This window comes from Panthera tigris, chromosome A3 (genome assembly GCF_018350195.1).
Source record: "Panthera tigris isolate Pti1 chromosome A3, P.tigris_Pti1_mat1.1, whole genome shotgun sequence".
Lineage (NCBI taxonomy): Eukaryota > Metazoa > Chordata > Mammalia > Carnivora > Felidae > Panthera > Panthera tigris.
This window is the reverse complement of record NC_056662.1, coordinates 16784087-16808886: the sequence shown is the minus strand read 5'-3', so window position 1 is coordinate 16808886 and position 24800 is coordinate 16784087. Positions and strand designations below refer to the sequence as shown.

The window sequence follows — 24800 nt, the reverse complement described above, 5'->3', positions numbered from 1 at the left end:
ACTAAATTTTGTAGGAACAGAAAGTTGTTGGCTGCTCACAACAGTTTTCTCCATGCTTCTACTATCAACATTTCAATCAAATTTGGGTCCACTGGGGTGGAAGGTTAACTTGGAGAAGACCTTGGGGCTATTAACATATAGAAGGGGGGCGTCACTTGAGGGAAAGATTGGACTAGCTCACTTGCTTTTGAGGGCATTCTGGCGTAGCACAACAAACGCTGGCTCTGTGAGAGAACCTTCCCCAAATCACATCAACTTGGGAGGAGCTCTGCATCCCCGAAGGTGTTCAAGCAAGCAAGACCACCAAAAGTATCTGGACCAACCAAATACTGGTAATGGGCAGAATAATGTCTTAGCAACTCCTGTTCGTTCCTGCATCCTGCTGGCTCAGATTCCACTTGTCTGTCTGAATCACTGTCTGAAAGATGCATTTGTAATTGAGAAGCCATGTGTTTGTGTAGTTCCACCACTTTCTTGTAATCTGAATACCTAAAATAAACCTTTTGGAAAATCTAGAACAAGCAGTCTGGGTAGAGATGAGAGAAAAAAAGAGCGGATGGTTGTGTGTGTATTGGTGTGTATAAAGAGACTTACATTGTTATGGCAACCAGCATCCTCAACTGATGCAGTTCTGTTCCCAATAATATGAGATGTGATTAAAAATTGACATTGCAGCAAGGAAGAACACATGTAATGCGTTGGCGTGGCAACCAGAATAAAGTCTGGTTTATTTAAACCAGGTTTAAATCTGATGATCACAATTTGGGGAATTTGCCTACAATTAATTAGGAATCTTTTTCTCATTGGGACCAAGTCAGGAGGCTGGAGGTCTGACTGTGGTCATGATCTTAGTAGGCCAAATGGACAGCAGTGTCCTTTTTCTGTAAAACGAGTGATTAGGTTAAATCCTTTGGTATGGGAGAGGAGCCCCCGGCTCTAGGCTGGACCAAGAGTTGCCCTGTTTTCATCTGCATGCAGTATGTTATTACATCCACTTTCCAGTTAGATCAAGGGAACTGAAGCACAGGGAAGCAGTGACTTGCTCAAGGTAACACCAAAACAGGAACTATATGCCATGAAGTAGGTTAGTCTTTACAAATGGAGAAATTAGTGCCAGGATTAAATGATGTCCTCCAGGTCACACTAGCAGCCGTGGCAACAGGGTCATCCAAACGCAGCTTTGGTCAGTGCCGCCCTTTACGCCAGGCAGGGTCAGAATTGGAACCCACACCCCTAGGCCTCTTCCTCTGGTCGCACGCCCCTTCACCCATTGTGAGGCCGTTGTCTGACGCTCCTTGGCTCCCCTTCTCCAGGTTGGGGGGTGGGGCGGTGCGGTAGGAGGGCGTTGGACACCGCAGCGCCCTAGCCGGGATGCGTGCGGGAGTGCAACCCCGTCTTTTGTCACTGGCCACTCCGCTAGGGCCCAGCAGGTCGCTCTCCGGCTCGGCGGGTCCCGCGCCCCCTGCACACCGTTGGCCGAGATGCGGAGGGTGGGGAGGCAGGATGAATCTCCACCGAGAAGGCGTGGGGAGAGGCCACTAGGCCCACGCGGCCGGGCCCGCGCCCCCTGCTCCCACTCGGCGCTCGCCCCGCGTCCTGCAGGGAGGCGGGCCCGCCCCTTCTGCGCGCAGGCGCGCGCCGCGTGGGGCTCGGACGGCGGCTCGGCACCGGGCGGCCACGGACGGGCCTCGCAGGTAAGGGACCCCGCGGCGGGGGCTCGGCCCAGGGTATGGGGTGCCGCCCGCCCTGCCGCAGGTGCCCAGCGCGCGGTCCGGGCGCGCGGCTCGTGGCGAGCGCCTCCGGCGGGGGACGCGGGCTGGGGACGAGGGCGGGGGGAGCGGGGCGGAAGGGGTCCGGGCGGCGCGCTACCGGGGCTGGGGCCGGCCGCTGCGGGGCTGGGGGCCGCGACCGCGCGTGGGAGAGGCGGCGGCTCCGTCTTCAGCGAAATGCAGTCAATTAAGAGTTTTTCATTAATACGACGGAAGGTGTAGAGGGCGGGCTTTGGGGTTTCTTAGGAAATGGGTCATCTGGCAAACTTTCTTCTTCCTACCGTTGGTTTCCGATTTTTACAACGGGAAATGGGATTATTATTTTGCCATAAAGGGAAGAATAAAAAGAATTCCGCCATTTTGGCGTTTTAAAAAGTAACCGTTGCGCGTGGCCGACGGGTCGGTGGCCGCCCCGCCCGCCGCCGTCTGTACCAGTCCTCCGAGGGCGGGCGGGCGGCGGTCCCGACCCCGGAGCCTCTTTCGCCCCTCCCGCGTCCCAGCCGCAGCTGCCGGGGGCAGGCCCCAAGTTTGTGGCGCCCGATCTCGCTGGGGCTGAGTGTGTGTGTGTGTTGAGGCGTGTGGGGATGTCTGGGGCGCTAATCCCACTCCCGACACCTAGAGCCAGGGCCTTTATTGAGCGTCTGTTGTATACGAAGCCTTGAAGGGCAAGCAGTGGGAAGAACCTTAGCAGAGAGGAAGGAAAAATAAACAGGGACATACTCATTCAATAAATGTTTGCCGAGCATATGCTATGTGCCAGAGACCGCGCTGTCCCAGGGACCCAATGACTGTTTTAGGTCGGGTTCCCTGAAACCAGACTCCGGGAGGGAGATGTAAGCGCAGACTTACTGGAGTGCCCTTGGGAGTATCACCTGTAGGACAGTGAAGACAGCAAAGTGGTGGGCAGAAGTTGAAGTGCCAACGTAGTCTCTGCAGAGGCCTCAGCCTGTCCCAGGGATAGCTCTGGAAGGGACATGGCCCTGCTGAGATAACCCAAATTGAGGCAAGGGGCAAGGCCCTTCTACCCTTTATCAACTAGTCTGACAGGATGGCTGCTTCCAGGAGAGGGCACTTGGGCGAGGCAGCTCCCCTGGCTGAGGGCAATTCCCAGAGAAGCTGACTGCCCAGGGCTGCCTTCAGGGTAGCTGACTGCCTCTTTATCCCCTCCTCCCCTAGCCTCTGAGCAACGCTGGAGGAAATTGTATTCTAGCCCCTAAGGAATGAATGGCTAAACCATTGATGTATTTCAATATCATTGTTTCTAATATGTTGACCACTTTTTACTCCCAGCTCTCTCATTCATTCATTCAGTGACTGTTGAGTGCAACCTCTGTGTCAGGCTTTTTGCACATCAGCTGCTTTGTGCCATCTCAGAGACCCACAAGTTAATGCATAATTAGACTGTGGTGGAATGGAGCACAGTCAAGGAGATGATTAACTTTGTTTTGGGGTGGATTTGGGGAACACTTCAAGGAAGAGGTGTCACTCAAGCTGGATCTTGGAGGGTGATTAGGATTTTTCCAGACCTATGGGATACGGAAAGGTACCAAGCAGAAGGAACCATATATGCGCAGGACACAGAAGTGGGGTTCTGAAGTTGCAAGCAGGCTCTAGGGGTGGGAGTGGATGTTCCTGGCACCTGGCTCAGGCCCGGGAGCCATTTCAGACTGGTTGTGCTATTGTGTGTACCAGGTGGGACAGTGTTTATGAAAATGCCACATAGGCTGCAAGCACAAGGGGTGGCAGCGGGAGAGGAGGAATGAATTCAAATCACAGAGAAAGCAGTTTCGGGCCTCAGAACTCATGGTCTAGCTGGGGAGGAAGAACACAGAAGCAGTAGGTGCTTCTTGGCAGGAGCCCAAGGCTACTGTGTGTTGGGTCCCCACATCACAGATGCACTGGGTCCCCTTTCCTCCTGCATATTCAAGGATTTGTCTTCTAGACTGAGGCTTTCTTCCCTGCCCTGTCAGTTTTTTCCTCTCCATAGGCTCATTTTCCTCAGGTACAAACATGCTGTGACATCTCCTATTTAAAAACAAACCAACAAACACCCCACACCCCTTCCTTGAGACCACATCACTCTCCAAACACCATCCCCCAACTCCATGCTCTCCTTCACATCACAACCTCCTTAAGAGAGTTGGTAGTCCCGTTGTTTCCACTTCCTTTTCTCCTATTCTCCCACGAGGATCAATCCTTACTGTTAGTTTCCCCCACTAGAATGTGGATTCTGTGACAGGGGTTGTCTGTTTTGTTCATTGATAAATCTGCATTGCCTGGAACAGGAACTGGTACATAGTAGGTGCTCAATAAATATTGAGCTAATCCATGATCTCTCTCTAGAACCCACTCCGGCCAGGTTTTTATGTCCACAGCTCCTTGGAAGTGGCTGTTGTCAAGGTTTCTAATGACTCCTTATTGCCCCAATGGTCCACTCCCTCACCTGACTTGATCTGGCCCCCTTTCCTGAAAACTTTGCTCATGTGTCCTCCAGAAGCTCAGACTCTTCTGGATTCCCCCTGACCTCATGAGAAGCTCTATTACTAGATCTTCTTCCTCCTCCCAACCTATAAATCTTGGTGAGCTCCAAAGCTCCTACCTTGTTCTTTGTACTCAGCTTTATGGTTTTCAACGCCAGCTATACATGATGGCTTTCAAATTTATATCTCCAGCCCAACCCTATCCCTTATTTCTACAATATATGCTTCATGAGAGCACTCTTTTTTGAGACTGTCTTCGCAGGGCACAGAATGGTGCTGACACCTAGTTGGCCCTCCAGTGTTTGCTGAAACGAGGGCAACAAACTGAATAGCAGGGCAGTCCCCTTAGCCTCCCTTCCTGGATACACCTAAAGCATGTGATAAGTTTGGAAACAGAATGAAATTCTTCCAGGAGTAACCATACTGACTCTTTTTTTTTTTTTAATTTTTTTTGATGTCTGTTTATTTTTGAGAGAGAGAGAGAGAGAGAGAGAGAGAGAGACAGAGTGAGAGCAGAGGAGAGGCAGAGAGAGAGGGAGACAGAATCTGAAATAGGCTCCAAGCTCTGAGCTGTCAGCACAGAGCCCGATGTGGGGCTCGAACTCACAAACTACAAGACCATGACCATGACCAAGTCTGACGCTCAACAGACTGAACCACTCAGGCATCCTACCACATTGACTCTTAATGACTGCCAAGGTTTTGAGTAAGAAGATTGACTCTATTGAAAAGCACTTAAAATGGTACATCAGCTGTGCAAAACAAAATAAGGAGAATTGAAATTCAGGGAGTTCTATTTTATAATTTTAACATGGGACACACCTTGGTTTGAACGTTGCCTGAATTAATCAGGTTATGTATCTAGCCTTTGCCTACCTGATTACACACTCTATAATACAGAGGATGGACTCTATTTTAAGGAAGAAAATCTGGAAAATAAATGAATGCACAAGAATAGCAGGAGGGAGGCTGGGAGAGACAGTGAGCACTGTAAGCTGATTTTGCCAACAAGCTACCAAGCTTCCTGGAATTTCTGTTAAAAGGGAGTGGAGTTGGATTTGTCGAAGGTCTGCTCTGCTGCTACCAAGACTTTACGTATTTTGTCCGTTTAGTCTTCACCACAGCCATTTGAGGCATATACCGTTGCCACATTTTACACATGAAGAAACTGAGGCTCAAAGAGGGTAAGCTACTTAGAAGCACAGGTGTAAGTGGTGGAGCTGAGATTCATAGTCTTAAGTCAGTCTTAAGCCTAGGCTATGTTTTCCTTTAACGTGTATGCCAGAAGCCACTGTCAATTACTGCTAACACCTTAAAGCAACCCAGTATCAATCACATATACAGAGCTTTTTATTAACAAGTTGAAATTACTGAAATACAACACTTTTTTAGCACCTACTGTGTGCAGGCACTATTCTGAGGACTGGCCATAGAGCAGTGGCCAGGACAGATAACAAATCTTTGCCTTCATGGAACTTCTATCTCAGTGGGGTTGACTGATCAAACACAAATAAGTAAATGAAGATCATTATTGATTGTAATGAAGGGTGTGAAGGAAATAAACACAGTAATGGGATAGGCAGTAGTGGAATGGGTGAGGGGTGTGCTGCTTTAAATTGAATGGCCAGGAAAGACCTCTTCTGAGGAGATGGCCACTGAGCCAAGGCCTGGAGGATGGGAGGTGGGCAGCCAAGCAAAGAGGATGGGGAAGAGCATTCTAAGCAGAGGGAACAGTAAGGATCAAGGGCTCTGTGGTGGGAATGTTTGTTAATCAACAGAAGGAAACCAGTGTTTGTTGAGGGTGGAGAACAGGGGAAGATTGATGGAGGATAAGGTCAGAGGGGAAGACAGGGGTCAGATTCTATAGGATAAAGCACTTGGATTTTGTTCTAAGGGCAGTGGAGAGCCATAGAAGAATTTTAGATAGGGAAATAATGTGATTCGGTTTACATTTTTAAAGCTTTCTCTTGCCTGGGAATAGACTGTAGGGGGCAGGCAAGGAAGGAGGGAAATGAGTTAGGAGGCAGTTTCTCAAGTCCAAGGAGAGCTGATAGCAGTTGGCACTAGTGTGGCAGCAAGGAAATGGAGAGAAGTTGTCAGACTTTGAGATGTGTTTTGTAGGTAGTGCCGACAGGCCAATTATAATATGTGTACAGTTTTGCTGTATAATACAGTAACTGTGGTCACTGTGGCTATTCCAATTTAAATGAAGATAAAAAAAATTCAGTTCTTCGTTCACACTAGCCACATTTCGAGTGCTCCGTAACCACATGTGGCTAGCGACTACTGTGTTGGACAATATAGGCCTAAGATATTTCTATCATCACAGAAGATTCTACTGGACAGTGCTGGTAAGGCACTAACAGTGGCCAAGATAGTTTAAGAGTTAAGTAAATGATAGATATTAAGTATATTTGTTATGTCATTAGGTGTTTTTTCCCCATATATTTACCTGTTCAACCACCTCTGTATTAAATGCCTCTTTTGCCCTTGCTTTATTTATAGCAAACTCATGCACTGTCTGGGCTCTCAGATACCTCTGTGCTCTTCACATGCATGCATTTGTTCAACAGATGTTACGGTGTGCACTCTGTGCTTGGGGTTGAAGGATTGTGGGCAGGGGTTATAAAGGACTGTGATCAGGAAAGATCATCTCCCAGGAAAATGGACCTTGTGAGTGAGAGAGAACCTGGTACTTGAGGGCTCTAAATTTCCAGAGGGAGAAGGGATTGATTCTAGTGGGGCCGGAGGTCAGGGTTGAGAGAGGGGAGTTTGGACTTAGCCTGGGCTATGGCGTGACAGCTGGCCAGACAGAACCTTGGCCCAAGACCTACTCCCCAGAGTCAGTTCAGAACATCACAGTTTACAGAGCACCCTCACGCATGCCCATCTCCCAGAGTCTGGGGGAGATGCAGGGCCTGGCCAGAGCCCTCATCTGGGTGACCTGGTTGGAGCCAGGAGCCAGAGTTTATGTTGGTCTCCTAAGACAGTCTGCTCTACCTAGGGTTGAGGATTTTCTCTGCAGGTTGCCAGCCTGAGGGTGACCAGCTGCTCCTCAAAGAAGCCCCCTCCCGCCCTGATCGCCCTAGGGGTTGTCTTCAGCTTGTAGGCCTACCAGGATGGAGGGGAATGCCGAAATGGAGATGCTGAGGACACTGAAGGGGCCCTCCACAGGAGAGGTCAACGTGCACCTGGTGGCCAGAGACAGCTCAGGTTCTGGCTCTCACCTGCCCACTACTGCCTTCATCATCCCAGGTGGGCCAAGCCAGGGGTCTGGGGAGAAGGAGCATACCTGCTTAGGCAGGTATGGATCCTGAGAAAGACAAACCTTCACCTGCCCATACACATGCATGGGGCACGACCACCAGGCTTACCTGTGTCATGACAGTCCGTGTATTTGTTCACAGCCAGCTCGGCCACCCTTGGCCTGCCCAGCAGTGCCCTAGACGTGTCCTGTTTTCCGCGGGAACCGATCCATGTGGGCGCTCCGGAGCGAGTGGCGGGCAGTGTACCTGTCACGGCCACCGTTCTGCCGCAGTTAAGCGCCGGGCCTGTGGCCAGCTCCAGCGCCACCACAGTGCGGCTCCTGGAGTGGACGGAGGCCGCGGCCCCGCCTCCTGGGAGCGGCCTGCGGGTCAGTGTCTGTGGAGATTGGCGGGGCCCGGCGAGCCGCACCTGAGGGGCGGGGCCAGCGGGCCAGGGGCGGGGCTCGAGGCGAAGGAGGGGGAAGGGGCCTCGATGAAGGGTTCCAGGGTGCGGCTTTGAGTGCGGGACTCCAGGGGCATGGCTGGGGTGGAGGCGCTCGGAGTCTGGAGGGCTGCTGGGGGCGTGGCTTGGAGCCTGGCACCCGGAGCCGAGCCTTGCGGAGTAAGGCGGCTTGAGGGGACTGTGCCGAGTGGGGGACGGGTCGAGGGGGTACGGGAGTCCTGTCCTCAGACAGTCCTGCGCTCCAGTTCCGGATAAGCGAGTACGCACCGCTGAACATGGTAGGAGCAGAGCAGCCCCCGAGCCCAGAGCTGCGGCCAGAAGGTGTGGCCGAGTATGAAGATGGCGAGGCTCCGGCGGGAGGTGGCGATGCGGGCACCCAACAGCCCGGTAGGACCCCCACCCACCAAGTCCCCAGACTGGGGCCTTGCACGGGTGGGGCGAGGCCCGAGCTCCCCAAGGAGTTTCCATGGTTAGGGGTTGGGGTGAGGGTGCCCTGGTTCTGTGAGTGCACCCAGGGATTGGTCCTGAGGGGGCGTGGGCTCTGAGGTGGGCGGGGCCTGACAGGTGCGGCTGTGGTGGGTGGGAGGCCTGAGGCCCCTTTGGCCCCCCCGCAGCGGACCTCCCCCAGGACCCTCCAGAAGATCCCCCGCAGGACCCCCCAGAAGATGATGGGAATTGTCAGTGCCAGGAGTGTGGACCTCAGCAAAGCGCAGGTCCGGATCCTGGTTCTTCCAATGATGACTGCCCACCGCTGTTCCAAGAGCGGTAAGGGTGAGGGGATTGCAACCCTACTTGCTCTGGCTGTGGGGCAATTGGGGGGGGGGGTTGTGGGGGGTGGGGGAAGGGGGAGGCAAGCCCTCTTCCTGTTCAGGGCTTAAGAGAGGGACTGGGTGGTGCAGGGTGGGTGCTTCCTTCTCTCAGGCCTTCCTCCCTCAGGTCAGTCATAGTGGAGAACTCCGGCCAGAGCTCCAGCACCAGCGCTTCTGAACTCCTCAAACCCATGAAGAAGAGGAAGCGCAGGGAATACCACAGCCCATCAGAGGAGGAGTCAGAGCCAGAGGCCTTGGTAGGAAGAGGGCAGTGGGGAGGGAGAGCAGAGGCTAGAGACTGCCTCAGTTCACGACCCTCTCTGTTAATCCAGGCTGTGGGGCTGGGCCAGAGAAGACACATGATGGCTCACTCATCATATTTTTGGGGTCCCATTTTGATTCAGGTCCTGTACTTGGTTAGAGGAAAATGATTAAATCACCCTCCTGCTTTCCGCTCCCATCTCAGTCTCGTGTCGGGGCTAAGTCGCATTCACATAAAGCAGCGCCCAAGTAGGTGTGTAGGCAAATGGAAAGCTCCATCACCGGAGCCCAGTCACAAGGCCAGAGGCCTGGGAGCACAGGGCTCTAGTTGCAGAGAAGCTGGAAGAGACAGAGCATGAAAGTTCCAGTGGGCAGGTAAAATCCACACAGAGCAGTTCTGAGGGGAATGAGGAAGATTGTCATCAGACTGCGTCACTAGGGGCTGTATGGTCATGTGAGTGCACCTCAACCTCATAAGGGGTTGTCCGCTGGAGCTGTGTTCCAGCTGGTAGCCTAGCAGAAATTCCACTTGTTTGTGACTGAACACCGTGTGGCCAGGGAGCCAGGCAGGGGAATAGAGTCTGGGACTTCAACCCTTGAGGACAGGAATAAGGCTTGCCTTCCACAGGAGAAGCAAGAAGAAGGAAAGGATCCAGAGGGACAGCCCGCTGCTAGCACCCCGGAAAGTGAGGAGTGGAACAGCAGCCAGCCTGGTATGGTGGCCTGTGTGTGTATATATATTGGTGTGACGTGTGTATATGCTTTTGGAGGTGTGAGGCTGGGAGTATGGGTTAGGAATGTGATGGTGGGTGGTATATATATAGATGAGTATGAACTGGTGTATGTGAGACAGAGGGAGAAAAAACGAGCGAGAGAGACAATGATTCTGATTTATGCACTGGTATGCGTATATCGGGGAGAACTGTATCATGTAGTTGTGTATTCTCTATTATCTAGTTGTGAATAGGCCTCACTGCCAGGCTCAGTATCCAAAGACTTAAACAGCTTTTAATGGCACCACATGGCATTGCTTCCCTTTGGTGGTGTGGGCAAGTTCATACCAGTCATTCCTCTGACCTTGCTATTTGGGCCTCCATTCTGGCCCTTTGGTTCCAAGAAAAGTGGAACAAAAGTCATTCATAGTCAGCTCTGGCCCTCAGCCCTTCTCCATTCCCATGTGACAACAGTCTGCTAAGCTAAGTAACATTTATCACACTTCTTGTTTAATGTCTACCTTCCTCCCTCAAAGCTGTATTAATCATTGTATCCTCGGTACTTAGCTTAGCGACTGGTGTTGAGTAGACTCTCAATAAATGTTTATTCAGTGCGTGCATGGATGAGTCGTATGTTGGTGGTTCCACTTGGACCATGGTTCAGTTGCATGATTTACTGTCTTTCCTGTCCCAGAGAGAGCCAGAGGCTGAGGTGAGTTCTTAAGACATTCTGCCTTGACAGATCAGTGCCAGCCAGAGGAACCCAGGCTGTGCCCAGGGTTCCGAACTCTGTAGTGCCTATTGGAAATTTTGCCCATCACATCCAAACCAAATTTTCACTGCTGTCTCTCACCCAAGGCTCTCACTTCAGAAGCCAAAAGCGTAGCTCTCATTGGTTTATGGCCTCTTAAGTCTTATTCAGAGGAAGGAGACAGTGTCTAACTCCTCAAGACAGTGGTTCAACTGCTCTGTCTTACTTAGGGAGCTAGATTCATGAATCAGCATTCTTTTAGCTGGGTCTTCTTGTCCAGTACAGAGTTATCTTTTGATTCATACTTCTCACCATACTTCTCACCATCTTCTGAATATTTTCCCTTTTCTGTCTTTTTTTCCTTTTTTCAAGGAAAGATACTCTGTTAGTCAACAGAAGTTTGCATTTATGGCTATATTTTTTCCCACTCATCTTTGGGGTCTTTTGGCAGAAGAATCTAGGGCTCAGGGTGGGGGTGGCAGGTTTGCTTGAGTGTCCTGTGTGTGTTTTGGAGAATCTGTGTTCTGTTTACACTGTTTGGCGGTTAGATGGCCAGCTGCTGGGCTCATGTTGTACAAGACTGACGTTATCTAGTCCTCACAGGATGTTCCAATAGTTTACGGTTTAGAACCGTGTAACTCATATGTGTACTCAGGCGCGCTCTCTCTCTCTCTCTCTCTCTCTCTCTCTCTCTCTCTCTCTCTCGCATATATCTGCTTTATCGTTGCAACAGCCTCTTTGTTTGAAGAATCATTTTCTAACACACCATCGTAAAAGTCTTTACAGTATATTTAGTCATTAACAGTTATTCTGATATTCTCGTGTCCCCTCTCGTTCTGCCCACATCCAGATCAGGTGGGATTCTTTGGGGTCAACTTGTTACAGCCTTTTCACATTCAGAGCAGTCCTGCAAGCATCTTCTTCTGTTTCCTTATAGTTGCCTGAGACATACATTTTTGCCCATTCTTAATCAAGTTGTTTATCTTCTTATTATTGATTCTTTATATAGTCTGGGTATAAGTCCTTTATCAAACATATATGCTAAAAAAAATATTTTCTCCCAGTCTTTGGCTTGCTTTTTCCTTTCTAAATGATGTTTTCTGAGGAGCAGAATGTTTTCATTCTGATTGGTGTCCACTCTATCCAGTTTTCGCAGTTAGTGCTTCATATGTATTTTTACAAGGTACAGGTTTTTTTAGCGGTTTTATTGAGATGGAATTCATAAACCATGCAGTCCATCCATTTGAATTGTACAATTCAGTGGGTTTTCGTGTACTCACAGAGTTCTGTAACCACCACCGCAATCAATTTCAAAACATTTTTTTCATCACTCCAGAAAGAAACCCTGGGTCCCTTAGCTATCATTCCCCCCAAACCACCAATACCCCTGTAGTCCTAGGCAACCCCAGGTTTATTTTCTGTGGATGTGGATTTGCCTAGTCTGGACATTTCACATACATGGGATCACATAATATGGTGGCTCTTTGTGACTGGCTTCTTTCACTTAGCACAGTGTTTTAAAGGTTTATCCATGGGGTAGCGGCCATTAGTACCCCCATTCCTTTTTATTGCTGAGTAATATTCCATTGTGTGGTTATATCACACTTTGTTTATTTATTGATTGATGGATATGGGGTGCTTCCACTTTGGGGCTATTATGAGTAATGCTGATATGAATATCCATGTATAAGTTTTTGTGTGGATATGTTTTCATTCTTCTTGATTGTGTACCCAGGAGTGAATTGCTGGGTTATATGGTAACTCTGTGTTTAGCCTTTTAAGGAACTGCTAGACTGTTTTCCTAAGTGGCTGTGCCATTTTACATTCCCACCAGTTTGAGAGTTCCAGTTTATTCACACCCTTATCAATGCTTGTTATTGTCTCTTTTTTATTATAGCCATCCTCGTGGGTGTGAAGTAATATCTCATTGTGGTTTTGATTTGCATTTCACTGATGGCTAATGATGTTGAGCATCTTTTCATGTGCTTATTGGCCATTTATATATTTTCTTTAGATAAATATTTATTCAGATCCATGCCATTTTTTAATTTGGTATAGGAAACACATTTTATATTGAAATACAAAGTGTGCCATAGAGTTGGGGAGCAAGTTGAGAATATGAGTGTGTGCTTTGGTACAAGTCATTTATCAGTAGGACTGTTACAACAGTGCCTTCGTAACTGAGGTCCCTAATCTAAATTTACGTGCAAAATTCTGTTAATTGCTTATTTTTCTGGGTAGATGGTCCATGACTTTCATGAGATTTTCAGAAAGGTCCATTTGTACTTACTAGAAACTGAAGGCCAAGTGAAGAATAGACCATAGCATTATGGAGCCCAGCCTCTTTGGTTTGGTGTTCCCAGGCATAGATCCTTGCTGGGTACATGTTGACCTCAAGTGGCAGGCTCTTGATTAAGTTTTCTGTCTTGAAATGAACTGATTCTGAACTGGCTAACCATGCTGCAGAAGAGATAGGCAAATACTGGCTAACCATACCGCAGAAGAGATAGGCAAATACATGTTTCTGTGGCAAATTTAAAACAAAAAGATCCAGCACATGGTTGGCACCCTGGTGACTGCTTGTGATTGGTTGTTCTTGAGCCATAGCATTCTGTTCTTTAGGTTTTCCTTCTCTCCTGTAGACCTTAGAGTGGAAAGTCTGGCTAGAACCATTAATCTGCGAATTATCTCCACCTAAACTACTGAAGCAGCGCTCAAGAAGCTTCCCAAGAGAGTCAGCACAAAGAGAGGAAATGGGAAGCAATTGGTGTATTTCTAGGGTTCCCACCATTGAGGAGCAGGGTTGGGGTGGGAGAAAGAACCACCGATGGCAAGAGAAGAGGAAGAAGATACAGCTAAGAGAGTGCAGCAAGAAGGCAGTGCTCAGATGGAAGGGGGCTTGGTAGCACAGGGACATCAAGACATTTGAGGAATGAGGGGTGCCTGCATGGCTCAGTTGGTTAAGCCTCAGATCATGATCTGATGGTTCATGAGTTCGAGCCCTGTGTTGGGCTCTGTGCTGACAGTGCAGAGCCTGCTTAGGATTCTCTCCCTTCCTCTCTCTCTGCCTCTCTCTCTCTCTCAAAAATACGTAAATAAACTTTAAAGAGAGAGAGAAGGCACCTGGGTGATTCAGTCAGTTAAGCGTTTGACTTTGGCTCAGGTCATGATCTCACAGTTTGTGAGTTCAAGTCCCACATCAGGCTCTCTGCTGTCAGCACAGAGCCCTCTTCGGAGCCTCTGTCCCCCTCTCTTTCTGCTCCTCCCCTGCTCTCTCTGTCTCTGTCTCTATCAAAAATAATGAATGAAAAAAAATGTTTTAAACAGGTAGTTATGGAATAGTATAATAACTGTTGTGGTTGAGGTATGTAGGTACAAAGGACTGTCAGGGAACAAGTGCTGCCTCATAGAGCCAAGGAAGGCTGCACAGGATAGGTGGGATGATGTTACTTCCCTCTGTGCGTCTATACATCCATACATCCCTGCATCCATACGTCCAGTCGTCCACATATCCGTGCATGCACACATACATCCTCCTAGCCATTCACTTAACAAACAATTGGTGATTATCTTTCTGTGAAAACCCTGTGCTAGTGCCGGAGCTGTGGGTGAGAAGAAGATAAGAGGATGGGACACAGTGGGGACAGCATCTATGAGGCAGAGGGATGAGGATGTGTAAAGGCACAGAAGCACACAGGGACGTGGAAATGCATGGTAAGCTAGTCACTGACAGCTTTGTGTGCTGCAGAAAGGTGTTTGGACTTTTGGTTGTAAATCAGAAGCCAATGTGGACATAAAGCAAAGAAAGAAATGATTTTTATTTTAGAGCTATTCTGGCAATAGACTGAATCTGAGGCAGAGAGATCAGTCCAGGGGCTCTTGAACCAGGCTCAAAGTGAGACCAACAGTGAGCATAGAGAGAGATGGGGATAGGTTCTAGAGACAGGTAGAAGTTGGAGTCAGCAGAACTCAGGGACTGAAGGAGGCTGGGCGTGAAAAAAGAGACATAAAGGATCCCTCTCATGTTCCTGGCTTATGTGACTGAACGGATACTCGTGCCATCGACCAGGATGGACTAGACTGAGAAGACCACAGCTTTGGCAGAGAAGTTATGAATTTGGTTTTGGACAGCTTGAGCTAGCTGAAGAAATTGCTAGTCAAGAGCATCTAGTCTAAGGAAGCAGGAATAAGCAAAGGAGCATTTCTGGAAGTCAAAAGAGGATGAGTACCACAGCTGGCCTATGCGGTACCTTGACACACATTGTAAACAGGTGCCCTTTCTGAACAGACCCAATTAGAAAAAGGCAACCTTTTTTCACAGTAGACTTAGCCACATGGCTCGGCAAGGAGCCTAGGCTGGATTTCAGCCCATTCACCCTCTTGGCTGGGCACCTGTGTACAGTGTGCATACTGTACAACTGTACGCAGAAGCGTTGGGACTCATCTGGTCTTGAGGATGTAGCTAACAGCTCAGCCTGTTGTTCACCATGGGAAAAGGATGCAGGAAACCAGAGGAGGCTGGGGCTTGGTCAGGGAGGAGACGTCGAGTCATTACTGAAGGGTTTAGTAGTCGGACCTCTCTCCACTGGATTCCATTTCTCATCTCTTTTCTCATCTGTGAAAAGGATTACCATGAGTCCTACCTATTTCCTTGAGACATTGTGTGAAGATTAAAGGGGACCACATATGTGAGGTCTCTGAGGCATCCCTGTACCCCCAGTTTCTGGCACCAGCCTTGGCACACAGGAAGCCCCACTCAGTGGCGAAGCCTTCACTCAGTGGTGAAGGAATGGTTAAGGGAAATGGAAATGGTGGTGATGGTAAACTGTAAAGTTGATATACCTGTTACGCATTGTGACTAGTGAGAGAATGCAGATAATAAAGGGTTAGGGAGGTAAGTGTCATGGTTGGGGGTTGGAAGGGTAAGACACAGAAGATGGGGAGGCCAGAGGTCTCTACTGTGGCCTGGGCAGCAGAGGGGGGGTGTCTTAGAGCTTGGCCACATTGGAGTGTGGCTGAGGGGAGAAGAACTTAGAGTTAGGAGCCCAGGAGGGGCAGAGCTTCCTGAGGTGAGAAGTCCAACAAGTGGCTCATGTACGGTTTAGGAAGAGTGAGAAGTGAGAACGTCTGGGGAGAAAGGCTCAGGGGTTGTGAAGGGCTGGTGATAATAGTGGTGATTTGGAAAAAGTGAAGAGGTATTATGCAGGATAACGTAGAACGGCAGTGGCAAGACGCAGGGAGACGATGCCAGGCCTGGCGTCCCAAAGCCTACTCTCTCCTCCCTTGGCATGCTCTGTAAGTCTGGATAAAGGCCAAGTGGGAGAACTGAGGATTTCTTGAGGGAACACAAGTGATGTGTTCAAGGGACAATCCAGGTTTCACTCAGGACAGAGGGTAGTGGGAAGAGATGTACTCTGGGTTGGTGTGTAGGTGTAGATCTCTGAGACAGTCTGATGGCTTGGTTGATCAGTTGATGAAGAAAAGACTTGCTTTGGCCCAGCTGGGTCAGATGGTGGGGATCTCAAGGCTCAGTACAGTGGCCAGGGAACTTAGGCAGCTCCTAGGGAGATGCTTCTAGCCACTGCGGTTCCAGCTAAAGAAGAAAAGCTTCTTCCTGAGTAATAAATCACTCCACATCTGAATGATCCAGGGCAGTAGCCAAGAGAGCCAGAGCATGGCAGAGCTAGAATCCAGATCAGACAGACTTCATGGAACCCTAGGAAGACCAGTAACACAAGACCAGCACTTTGCATTTCAAGAAGATCTTTTTTTTTTTTTTTTAAGACAGGGAATACTTTATTCAAACCCATCAGAGAAATGGACAGCTTGGATCTATAACAAAGCGTTGTGTTTTAAAGCATAGGTCAGTAATTGTATATGAGAGTATACACTGCTACATACAAATTAACTGATCAGAGCACAACTTTTCAATATTCAAAACAGAATAAGCTTCCCTGTAAAAGCAGCACCTTTGTGACATTTTTAACTTTAGTATTCCTCTCCTTCCTCTTCACCCTCTCCTTCAACAGAATCCACACCAACCTCCTCATAATCCTTCTCAAGGGCAGCCATGTCCTCACGGGCCTCAGAAAACTCTCCTTCCTCCATGCCCTCACCCACATACCAGTGAACAAAGGCACGCTTGGCATACATCAGGTCAAACTTGTGGTCCAGGCGAGCCCAGGCCTCAGCAATGGCTGTGGTGTTGCTCAGCATGCACACAGCTCGCTGTACTTTGGCCAGGTCTCCACCAGGTACCACAGTGGGAGGCTGGTAATTAATGCCAACTTTGAAGCCAGTGGGGCACCAGTCCACGAACTGGATGGTACGCTTGGTCTTGATGGTGGCAATGGCAGCATTGACATCTTTGGGAACCACATCACCACGGTACAACAGGCAGCAAGCCATGTATTTACCATGGCGAGGGTCGCATTTCACCATCTGGTTGGCTGGCTCAAAGCATGCATTGGTGATCTCTGCTACAGAAAGCTGTTCATGGTAGGCTTTCTCAGCAGAGATGACAGGGGCATATGTGGCCAGAGGGAAGTGGATGCGGGGATAGGGCACCAGGTTGGTCTGGAATTCTGTCAGATCCACATTCAGGGTTCCATCAAATCTGAGGGAAGCAGTGATGGAAGACACAATTTGACCTATCAACCTATTTAGGTTAGTGTAGGTTGGACGTTCGATATCGAGGTTTCTACAACAGATGTCATAGATGGCCTCGTTGTCTACCATGAAGGCACAGTCAGAGTGCTCCAGGGTGGTGTGGGTAGTGAGGATGGAGTTGTAGGGCTCAACGACAGCAGTGGAAACCTGGGGGGCTGGGTAAATGGAGAACTCCAGCTTGGACTTCTTGCCATAATCGACAGAGAGACGTTCCATCAGCAGGGAGGTGAACCCGGAACCAGTTCCCCCTCCAAAGCTGTGGAAAACCAAGAAGCCCTGAAGACCTGTGCACTGGTCGGCCAGTTTCTGAATTCGGTCCAAGACAAGGTCGATGATCTCCTTGCCGATGGTGTAGTGCCCTCGGGCATAGTTATTGGCAGCATCTTCCTTGCCCGTGATGAGCTGCTCAGGATGGAAGAGCTGGCGGTAGGTGCCAGTGCGAACTTCATCAATGACTGTGGGTTCCAGGTCTACAAACACTGCCCTGGGCACATGCTTGCCAGCGCCCGTCTCACTGAAGAAGGTGTTGAAGGAGTCATCTCCTCCCCCAATGGTCTTGTCACTTGGCATCTGGCCATCGGGCTGGATGCCATGTTCCAGGCAATAGAGCTCCCAGCAGGCATTGCCGATCTGAACACCAGCCTGGCCAACGTGGATGGAGATGCATTCACGCATGGTTGCTGCTTTGCGGCTGCCGAGCAGATGGCGGAGAGGAGGAGAGGTTGTTGCTTCTTACAGCGTGACTCTTAGGCGGTCGATGTAAGAGAACCTCAAGAAGATCTTTTACTCACAGCATTTCATTTCCTTCTGCAAATGACTCCCTGTGGTAGATGAAGTTGTCTGCATATCTTAGATGACAAAATTGAGTCAGTGAAGTTTCTAGAAGAAGCTGGAGCTATTTACCCAAGGGATATGAATTGATTTTTGCAGGTTTTTGCCTCTTTCATTATCTGTAGCCTTCAGCTAAAGGCAGCTCAGGCTGACCTTGTGAGCCTACCTTACACATCGCCACCTATTCTAGTCTTTAAAGGATGTTTCTCTCTGTTCTGGAGGCCTGGTCTCCATCTTACACTAACCTGAAGGTCCCGTAGGGAAATTTCTCTCCCTCTCCCCAGGAGGGATCTCCTCTGGAGATTCCTAACCACAGTGTGTGTGTGTGTGTGTGTGCGCACACAGGTGCGTGCACACATGGCATGTGTATGTCAAGGAGGGCCATGGAATCAGTCTGTACTCTGTGGGCATACTAAGCACACATATAACATACTTGTGTATCTGTGTGTACCTGTGTGTGTTTAGAGGAAGAAGATTCAAAAAAAGAGAGTTTCTCATTTCTGTGTGACCTTGCTCCTCCGTTTCTTCCTCCTTCCATGGTTTCTGTCTCATTTCTCTTTTTCCTCTTCTATCCCTGTGAGCTTAGGTGGCACTGTGATGAATTCCTCTGGCTCAGGACTTGTCACTGGGCTTTGTCAGAAAACTGAGTCCCTCTGTGGGACCTCAATTTAATTGCTAAATAATCCAAAGTACTTTTGCTGACAGTGGTCTGGGGATGAGGGTGGGGCAGACAGAATTGGGTGCAGCCCCGCCTGAGACTGAGTCTCCCCTGAAGTCTGAACCCCTGCTGTCCGGTGCTGGCATGGCTGGGAGGGCCCAGAGGGCAGCATGTGATCATAGACAAAGGTTTGTTTTGGAGGTAAGGTAGAGTTGAGTCAGGGGGAACTCAGGAGAAGAATCTATCGGGAGCAGTCCAGAGGTTAGTCTGTCTGTCTCCTGTCCACAGCATCAGGGGAGAAGAAGGAAGGCTGGTCGTGGGAGCCCTACCTGGAGGAGCAGAAGGCTGTCACCGCCCCTGTCAGCCTCTTCCAGGACGTGAGTCAGGCAATTTCTACCTAGGAAGAGCTTGCATACCCAGTCCAGGAACTCACCACCAACCTCAGACCTTCTGGTGTTCTGTGTGTCTGATATCCCTCAAAAGACTGGTAGAATGGAAGGGGGAGAGGCTGGTTAGGGTCCCAGAGTAGAGAAGGGCTCACTCTTGAGAGGCGCCCAGGATAGGAGGAAGTAGAGAGGTGGGACCCTGGCTCACCCATCACTGGACCTGTGGACTTTTGAATCCTGGTACCTTCTGCTCAGTTCTTGTATGCGGATCTCTCTATGACTTGGGTAAGAGCAAGCCCTTAAATCCAGCCCTGACTTAGCCCACATTTTTCAGAGGACCTGGGAGCTAGTGTGTCCTGCTGTGGATCCCTGCACTAAAGATTCCCAAATAAGCTACCACTTTGGTAATACCAGGCGGGTGGGGTCTAAAGGCAGCTCCTTCACCCCAAGCCCACTAGGCAAGGCTAAGGCTGGATGGAGGCTGGGTCCTCTCCAATCTGTGCGTTGACAGTACCAGGCGGTCACTCATAATAAGAATGGCTTCAGACTGGGCATGAAGTTGGAAGGCATCGACCCTCAACACCCGTCCATGTACTTCATCCTCACAGTGGCTGAGGTGAGCTGAGACTTGCTCCCGTATTCTGGTGATGTCTCTCTGGGTAGCCTGATGGGGACTGCTAGGGACATGGAGGTCCTGACTCAGATGACGGAGATACTGCCCTGCCCTCAGAAAGCACCCAGTCTTTAGGGGGTTATGGTGGAACCCACCGAAAGCTAAAATAGGAACAAAACCTAAATATTGGGCGTGGAGATGTTACTGAATGGTGCATCCTGCAGTGCTGGGGGAGCCTGAGGAGGAGGGATCCCGAGGGCAGAGGTGTTGGCATGAGTCCAACCATGATCTCGTCCTCTGGGAGCTCACACTTGTGTGGGAATCAGCCAGATAAACACATCAGCAGCTTACCACACGGGGCAGCAGATGTGAGCAGGGCAGCCCCAAGGGGGCAAGAGGAGCTTCATAGAGGAAAGGCCTCCTGCCAAGCATTGAGGGATAAATTGTGAGTGAATAGGTGTTCCAGGCAGAAGAAGCAAAAGTCATGGGCATAGAACAGGGAGCCAAGTTCAAGGAGCTGCCATCAGCTCAGTGAGGTCACAGCAGTGTGAGGGGGGAGCAGTGAGAGACGGTAGCAGAAGGAAGGGTCATCAGGGGCCCTCTGAACAGGCCTGAGCCTCGGTAGGTGCCCTTGTGGTTCTGTCCAGGGCTCAAAAGGGCAGGAGGATGTCCTAGACTCTGCCTGTCTCACATGCAGACTCGGCTCATGAGTACATGATCTGTCCTCAATGCAGGATGGGAGAGTGTGGGGCAAGGTTCAGGATGGGGGGAAGAGTGATGGGCTGGGGAACTTGCTAGCGTTCGAGACCCTTGAGACCACCAGGCTGGGCCAGGAGAGGTGAGGGAGAGGGAGTGGGAGTCTGCTGGCATCAGAGTCCCTGTGATTCCCCCTCATGGGGCTAGGTGTGTGGCTACCGCCTACGTCTACACTTCGATGGGTATTCCGAGTGCCATGACTTCTGGATCAATGCCAACTCCCCTGACATTCATCCTGCTGGCTGGTTTGAGAAGACTGGGCACAAACTGCAGCCCCCCAAAGGTAAGGCCTAGCCAGGTTGGTCACAGTGAGGCAGTGAGCCCTCAGACCCATTGGTTCTTCCCTGTGGGACCTTCTCCCCTGTTCCCCGTTCCACCACTAGCCTCTTTTAATCTCATCCTGCTGTGACTAGGCCCCAGGGCTTCTGCTTTGCCCTTGCCCTTGGAATGACAACCCGGGTCATGTCCCACCTCAGCAGGGTCTCCCTGGGCAGGTTCTTGAGGGTTGGGAGGTCCTTGGGCTTTCCTGATTCTGCTGCTTCAGCGCGGGGTGTCCTCGTGATGGCCCAGCCTCTGTCTGCACGGTGCTCTGTTCTTCCCCGCCTGAGGGGCCTAGGTTACAAGGAGGAGGAGTTCAGCTGGAGCCAGTACCTGCGCAGCACAAGAGCTCAGGCCGCCCCCAAGCACCTGTTTGTGAACCAGAGCCACGTGAGTGGCCCCGAGCAAGTGAGAGCGTATTCCCACCCTCTGGGACAGAATCCCAGCAGAAGAGAGCTCATCTACCAGTGCTCTCAGCTCACACCAAATGGGAGGGGTGCTCTGGGCAGGCCGAGGGCCAGAGGGAGACCTGGTTATGGGGTCTGCCCAGTTTCCCCTCCTCCCTACCTCAGAAACCCTGTCCTCCAGGCACCCACCATCTCAGCCTGGGCACTGGGATGCCACTGTCCTTATTTCTTGCATCGGTTTGCTCTGCAGACCTGGGGGTAAGGTCCAAGCCTCTGTTCTGGGAGCTTGCTTTTTCCTTCCTTTTGACCAACACCGCGACTCTCCCATTTAGTCCCGACGTTCACTCCTTGTCTTTTTCTCTGTTCAAGGCAGCTGGCAACTGTATCCAGCAGTCAAAGTAGCTCCTAATCTCCAGCTAGAAATCCACAAGATTTAGGGAACCCCCATTAAAATTGTTACCAGGTCAAGAGTGCAGGGTCCCCAGGGGTCAGGGCGTCCACCATGCCATTCAGGCAGTTACTCTCCCGCCCAGGTCTGGCCCCACAGACCATACCTACAGGTTCCCAGTGACTGGCGGGGTTCTGCCTGCTATTATGAAAGGGAATGCAGACTTTTAAGTCAAACTGTTTAAATCCCGGTCCCACCATTGACTAGCACTGTGGTCCTGCGCAAATTATGTAATCTATAAAATGGAGATGATCATACTTACCTCCACAGGGTTGTTGCAAAGGTCAAGGGAGGTGATGGCTTTTGAAGCTTACGCCCAATGGATGTTCTTCCTCCCCTCTCCCTGCCTCGCGACAGCTTCTCCCTCCCAGCACCCACTAGTGACCCAGCCACCTCAATGCAAGCTAGGCCAGGCTGGTCTGTGTAGGAGAGGCTTAGACTCAACCAGACAGACTCTCTGGGTGAATGCGTGGCTTTCTGCCTGTCTCTCATCTTCCACCACAGTGAGGCTTCCTTCCTTGGAGGCCACAAGTTCCCAAGTGGCTCAGGGTTGGGGTTATGATTCTGCCCTGGAAGGACCCTCTTTCTCAGCCTGTTTCTCCTGTGCCCCCTACCCTACCCCACCCCAGGCATAACTCCTGGAGAACCTACTCCTTCCTTTGCCAGTGGGTTCTGGGTTAGTGCTAGCCAGCCTGTTATGGCAGCCTCTCTTCTTGCCCACAGAGTCCCCCACCCCTGGGCTTCCAGGTGGGCATGAAGCTGGAAGCTGTTGACCGCATGAACCCGTCCCTTGTCTGTGTGGCCAGTGTGACTGACGTGGTGGACAGCCGCTTCCTGGTGCACTTTGACAACTGGGATGATACTTACGACTACTGGTAGTGGGAGGGCCCAGACTTGGCCGGGGTCGGTGGAGGGGGGGCGGTGGTGGTGAGGGGATGGTGGAGGCAGGAGGCAATGCTTTCAGACCTCAGGCACCATGTAACCCCAACCTGGTCCTGACATTGATATTTGCTCCGGGGCATCACGGACTGTCCTGTGGCTTTGATCTATATCATAAGAAATACAATGTAAAATTAAATGTTTCATCCTAAAAATACCAAGGTTAGGATGAGCAAACCTGTGATTCATCATTTTCCCTTATACGTTATGGTAGTCTTAGAGTTTGTAGTTAATGCTACAGTTTTCTGACTTCATCAGCCGTCTGTGTAGCTCTCACTAAGCAGTAGAATGAGGGTGGGCACTGGAGCTGTGCTGTCATAGGCCTCAAAGTGTCACTTGGGACAGTGAAGTATTCTTGGTTTCAGGTGTGATCCCAGCAGCCCCTACATCCACCCGGTGGGCTGGTGCCAGAAGCAAGGAAAGCCCCTCACCCCTCCACAAGGTGACCCTGCAGCCTGAGCAAATGCCCCTTTCCAGGCCTGGCCCCACAGCCCTCCTCCTGATCCTTTACCTCAGTAGCTGGGTCTTTAGGGTCTGGGTGAGGGGACAGATGTATCCTGGAGCCTCATCGTCTTTGCCTGGGAGTTGAGAAAACTTTGATTTAAGGAGAGACCTGTCAACCCCTGACTCTGTTGAGGTTTAAAGGAAGAAAGTTAGACGACCCCCCTCAGCAAGGGAGCAGGAATGCAGAGCAGAGAAAGTGTGTCCTTTCTTTCAGAGTATTACTCTGATCCACACACAGGAGAGGTTCAGACGGGGCTGGGCTTGAGCTGGAGCAGCAGGACCAAGAAGGGGGAAGGGGGGCCAGCGTTCCCAGACAGCCCTGTGAACTGCTTGGTGATATGCTTGGTTCCGGCTAGCACCCTTCTGCCTCAGGAGCCCCTGCCAGCAGCTGGCTCTGGTGGTGTTGGGGGGATTGTACCCTGTCTGTTCTCCAGGTCCTGTTTGGGGAGAGAGAACTTCCCCTAGTGTGCCACAGTGCCTAGACATTGCTCTCATCCTCTCCTCCAGACTACCCAGACCCTGACAGCTTCTGTTGGGAGAAATATCTGGAAGAAACCGGGACCTCTGCTGTGCCTACCTGGGCCTTTAAGGTGGTGAGTCAGCTTTCTCTGCCCCCAGAGCTGACCTCTGGGAAGGCATGGAGCACTTGGCCAGCCACATGGAATGGAGGCCAAGTGGAGTGCTCCCCCTTTGGCAGGCCACAATTTCCAAGTCACAGCAGTTGGGCTCCTTTCTTGGGGCCTCAGCTCTACTGAGCTAGGCCTTGGCCTGAAGGCTGCTGTCCCCCTGCAGCGACCCCCACACAGCTTCCTGGTCAACATGAAGCTGGAGGCCGTGGACCGCAGGAACCCAGCCCTGATTCGTGTGGCCAGCGTGGAGGATGTGGAGGACCATCGGATAAAGGTGGCTCCGGGCCCCTCAGGCCAGGGGAGTGGACAGGCTGTTTGGGCAGGAATTCTGTGGACTGGTTAGAGGTCAAGGGCGTGGCATGAGTCAGACATAAGGGAGGCCACAGGTTGTGGGAAGGGAGCTCTACATTTGAGGGCGAAGATCTGGGGTCAAACTTTAGCCTCATCCAGAGTGAGCTTGGGCAAGTCATTTCCCCTCTCTGAGCCTATAAAGTGGGTCTAATGATCCTTTGCCTGTGTGTGGATTGGTGGGAGATGCCAGTAACTTAATGAGTGAAGCCCTTGGAAAAAGTGGTGGTGGAGGTGGATTCTGGTGAGGTTGGTGCCTTGGTTCTTCCAATCCAGGATCTTGTTTCTGACAGGCCCCAAGGACGTGGAGAGCCTCCTGGAGCCTGGAGGTCCTCCTGGCTGAGCTGGGCTCCATGAGGAATACCTGACCTCCAAGGGCCTTTCCTCCGCAGCTCCACTTTGATGGCTGGAGTCACGCCTATGACTTCTGGATTGACGCCGACCATCCCGACATCCACCCTGCAGGCTGGTGCTCCAAGACAGGGCATCCTCTGCAGCCTCCTCTCCGTGTGTACCTTTTGGACCTTCTGACCCTTCTCCTACTGATGTCCACCTCAACCCCACAAGCTCTGACAGTCCCCTTCCTGCAGCTTGCCCAGGGGATTCTGACTGTGCACACGTGAACCCTAGTGCCTACAGTGAGCTCTGGAATCCCGCATTTCCCCTGCCTCAGCGGTCTCTGCCACACTGAGCCGTTGTTGGGTTTAGGGTACTGAGATGTGCACGGCGAGCTCACTTGGGAGCATGTACCTAGGAGGGAGTTATGCACCCAGGGAGTTCTCTCAGCATCCACCAGAGCCACA

General features: G+C 50.8%; 2 protein-coding genes across 19 annotated transcripts in view; one reads left to right on the top strand and one right to left on the bottom strand.

Annotated features, from left to right (window-relative positions):
* The first annotated feature begins 1330 nt into the window (after positions 1-1330).
* L3MBTL1 (L3MBTL histone methyl-lysine binding protein 1) overlaps positions 1331-24800 on the top strand; it is a 43448-nt gene continuing 19978 nt past the window's right edge. For 11 of the 18 annotated variants that reach the window (XR_006215439.1, XR_006215438.1, XM_042980363.1 and 8 more), the window contains exons 1-16: positions 1331-1694; positions 7339-7504; positions 7657-7883; positions 8203-8344; positions 8572-8722; positions 8894-9023; positions 9656-9740; positions 18938-19026; positions 19547-19651; positions 20552-20687; positions 21021-21130; positions 22301-22452; positions 22882-22958; positions 23528-23613; positions 23813-23923; positions 24390-24504. Coding sequence is in view for 16 of the 18 variants with exons in the window: in XM_042980363.1 (XP_042836297.1) it covers positions 1482-1694; positions 7339-7504; positions 7657-7883; positions 8203-8344; positions 8572-8722; positions 8894-9023; positions 9656-9740; positions 18938-19026; positions 19547-19651; positions 20552-20687; positions 21021-21130; positions 22301-22452; positions 22882-22958; positions 23528-23613; positions 23813-23923; positions 24390-24504 (2095 nt within the window). In the remaining 2 variants the exon portion in view is untranslated. Of the gene's footprint in view, positions 1695-4845; positions 5434-7338; positions 7505-7656; positions 7884-8202; positions 8345-8571; positions 8723-8893; positions 9024-9655; positions 9741-18937; positions 19027-19546; positions 19652-20551; positions 20688-21020; positions 21131-22300; positions 22453-22881; positions 22959-23527; positions 23614-23812; positions 23924-24389; positions 24505-24800 lie in introns of those variants that run through there. The other 7 variants (XM_042980359.1, XM_042980373.1, XM_042980361.1 and 4 more) reach the window with 6 other exon arrangements.
* On the bottom strand, positions 16257-17932 carry LOC102968658 (tubulin alpha-1A chain-like). Its single transcript, XM_042980374.1, has one exon. The coding sequence runs from the start codon at positions 17833-17835 to the stop codon at positions 16480-16482; it is 1356 nt and encodes a 451-aa protein (XP_042836308.1). The 5' UTR covers positions 17836-17932; the 3' UTR covers positions 16257-16479.

What these genes read in the sequence shown, in the direction of transcription:
- LOC102968658 (XM_042980374.1), bottom strand. Translation starts at nt 17,835, where the DNA reads ATGCGTGAATGCATCTCCATCCACGTTGGCCAGGCTGGTGTTCAGATC.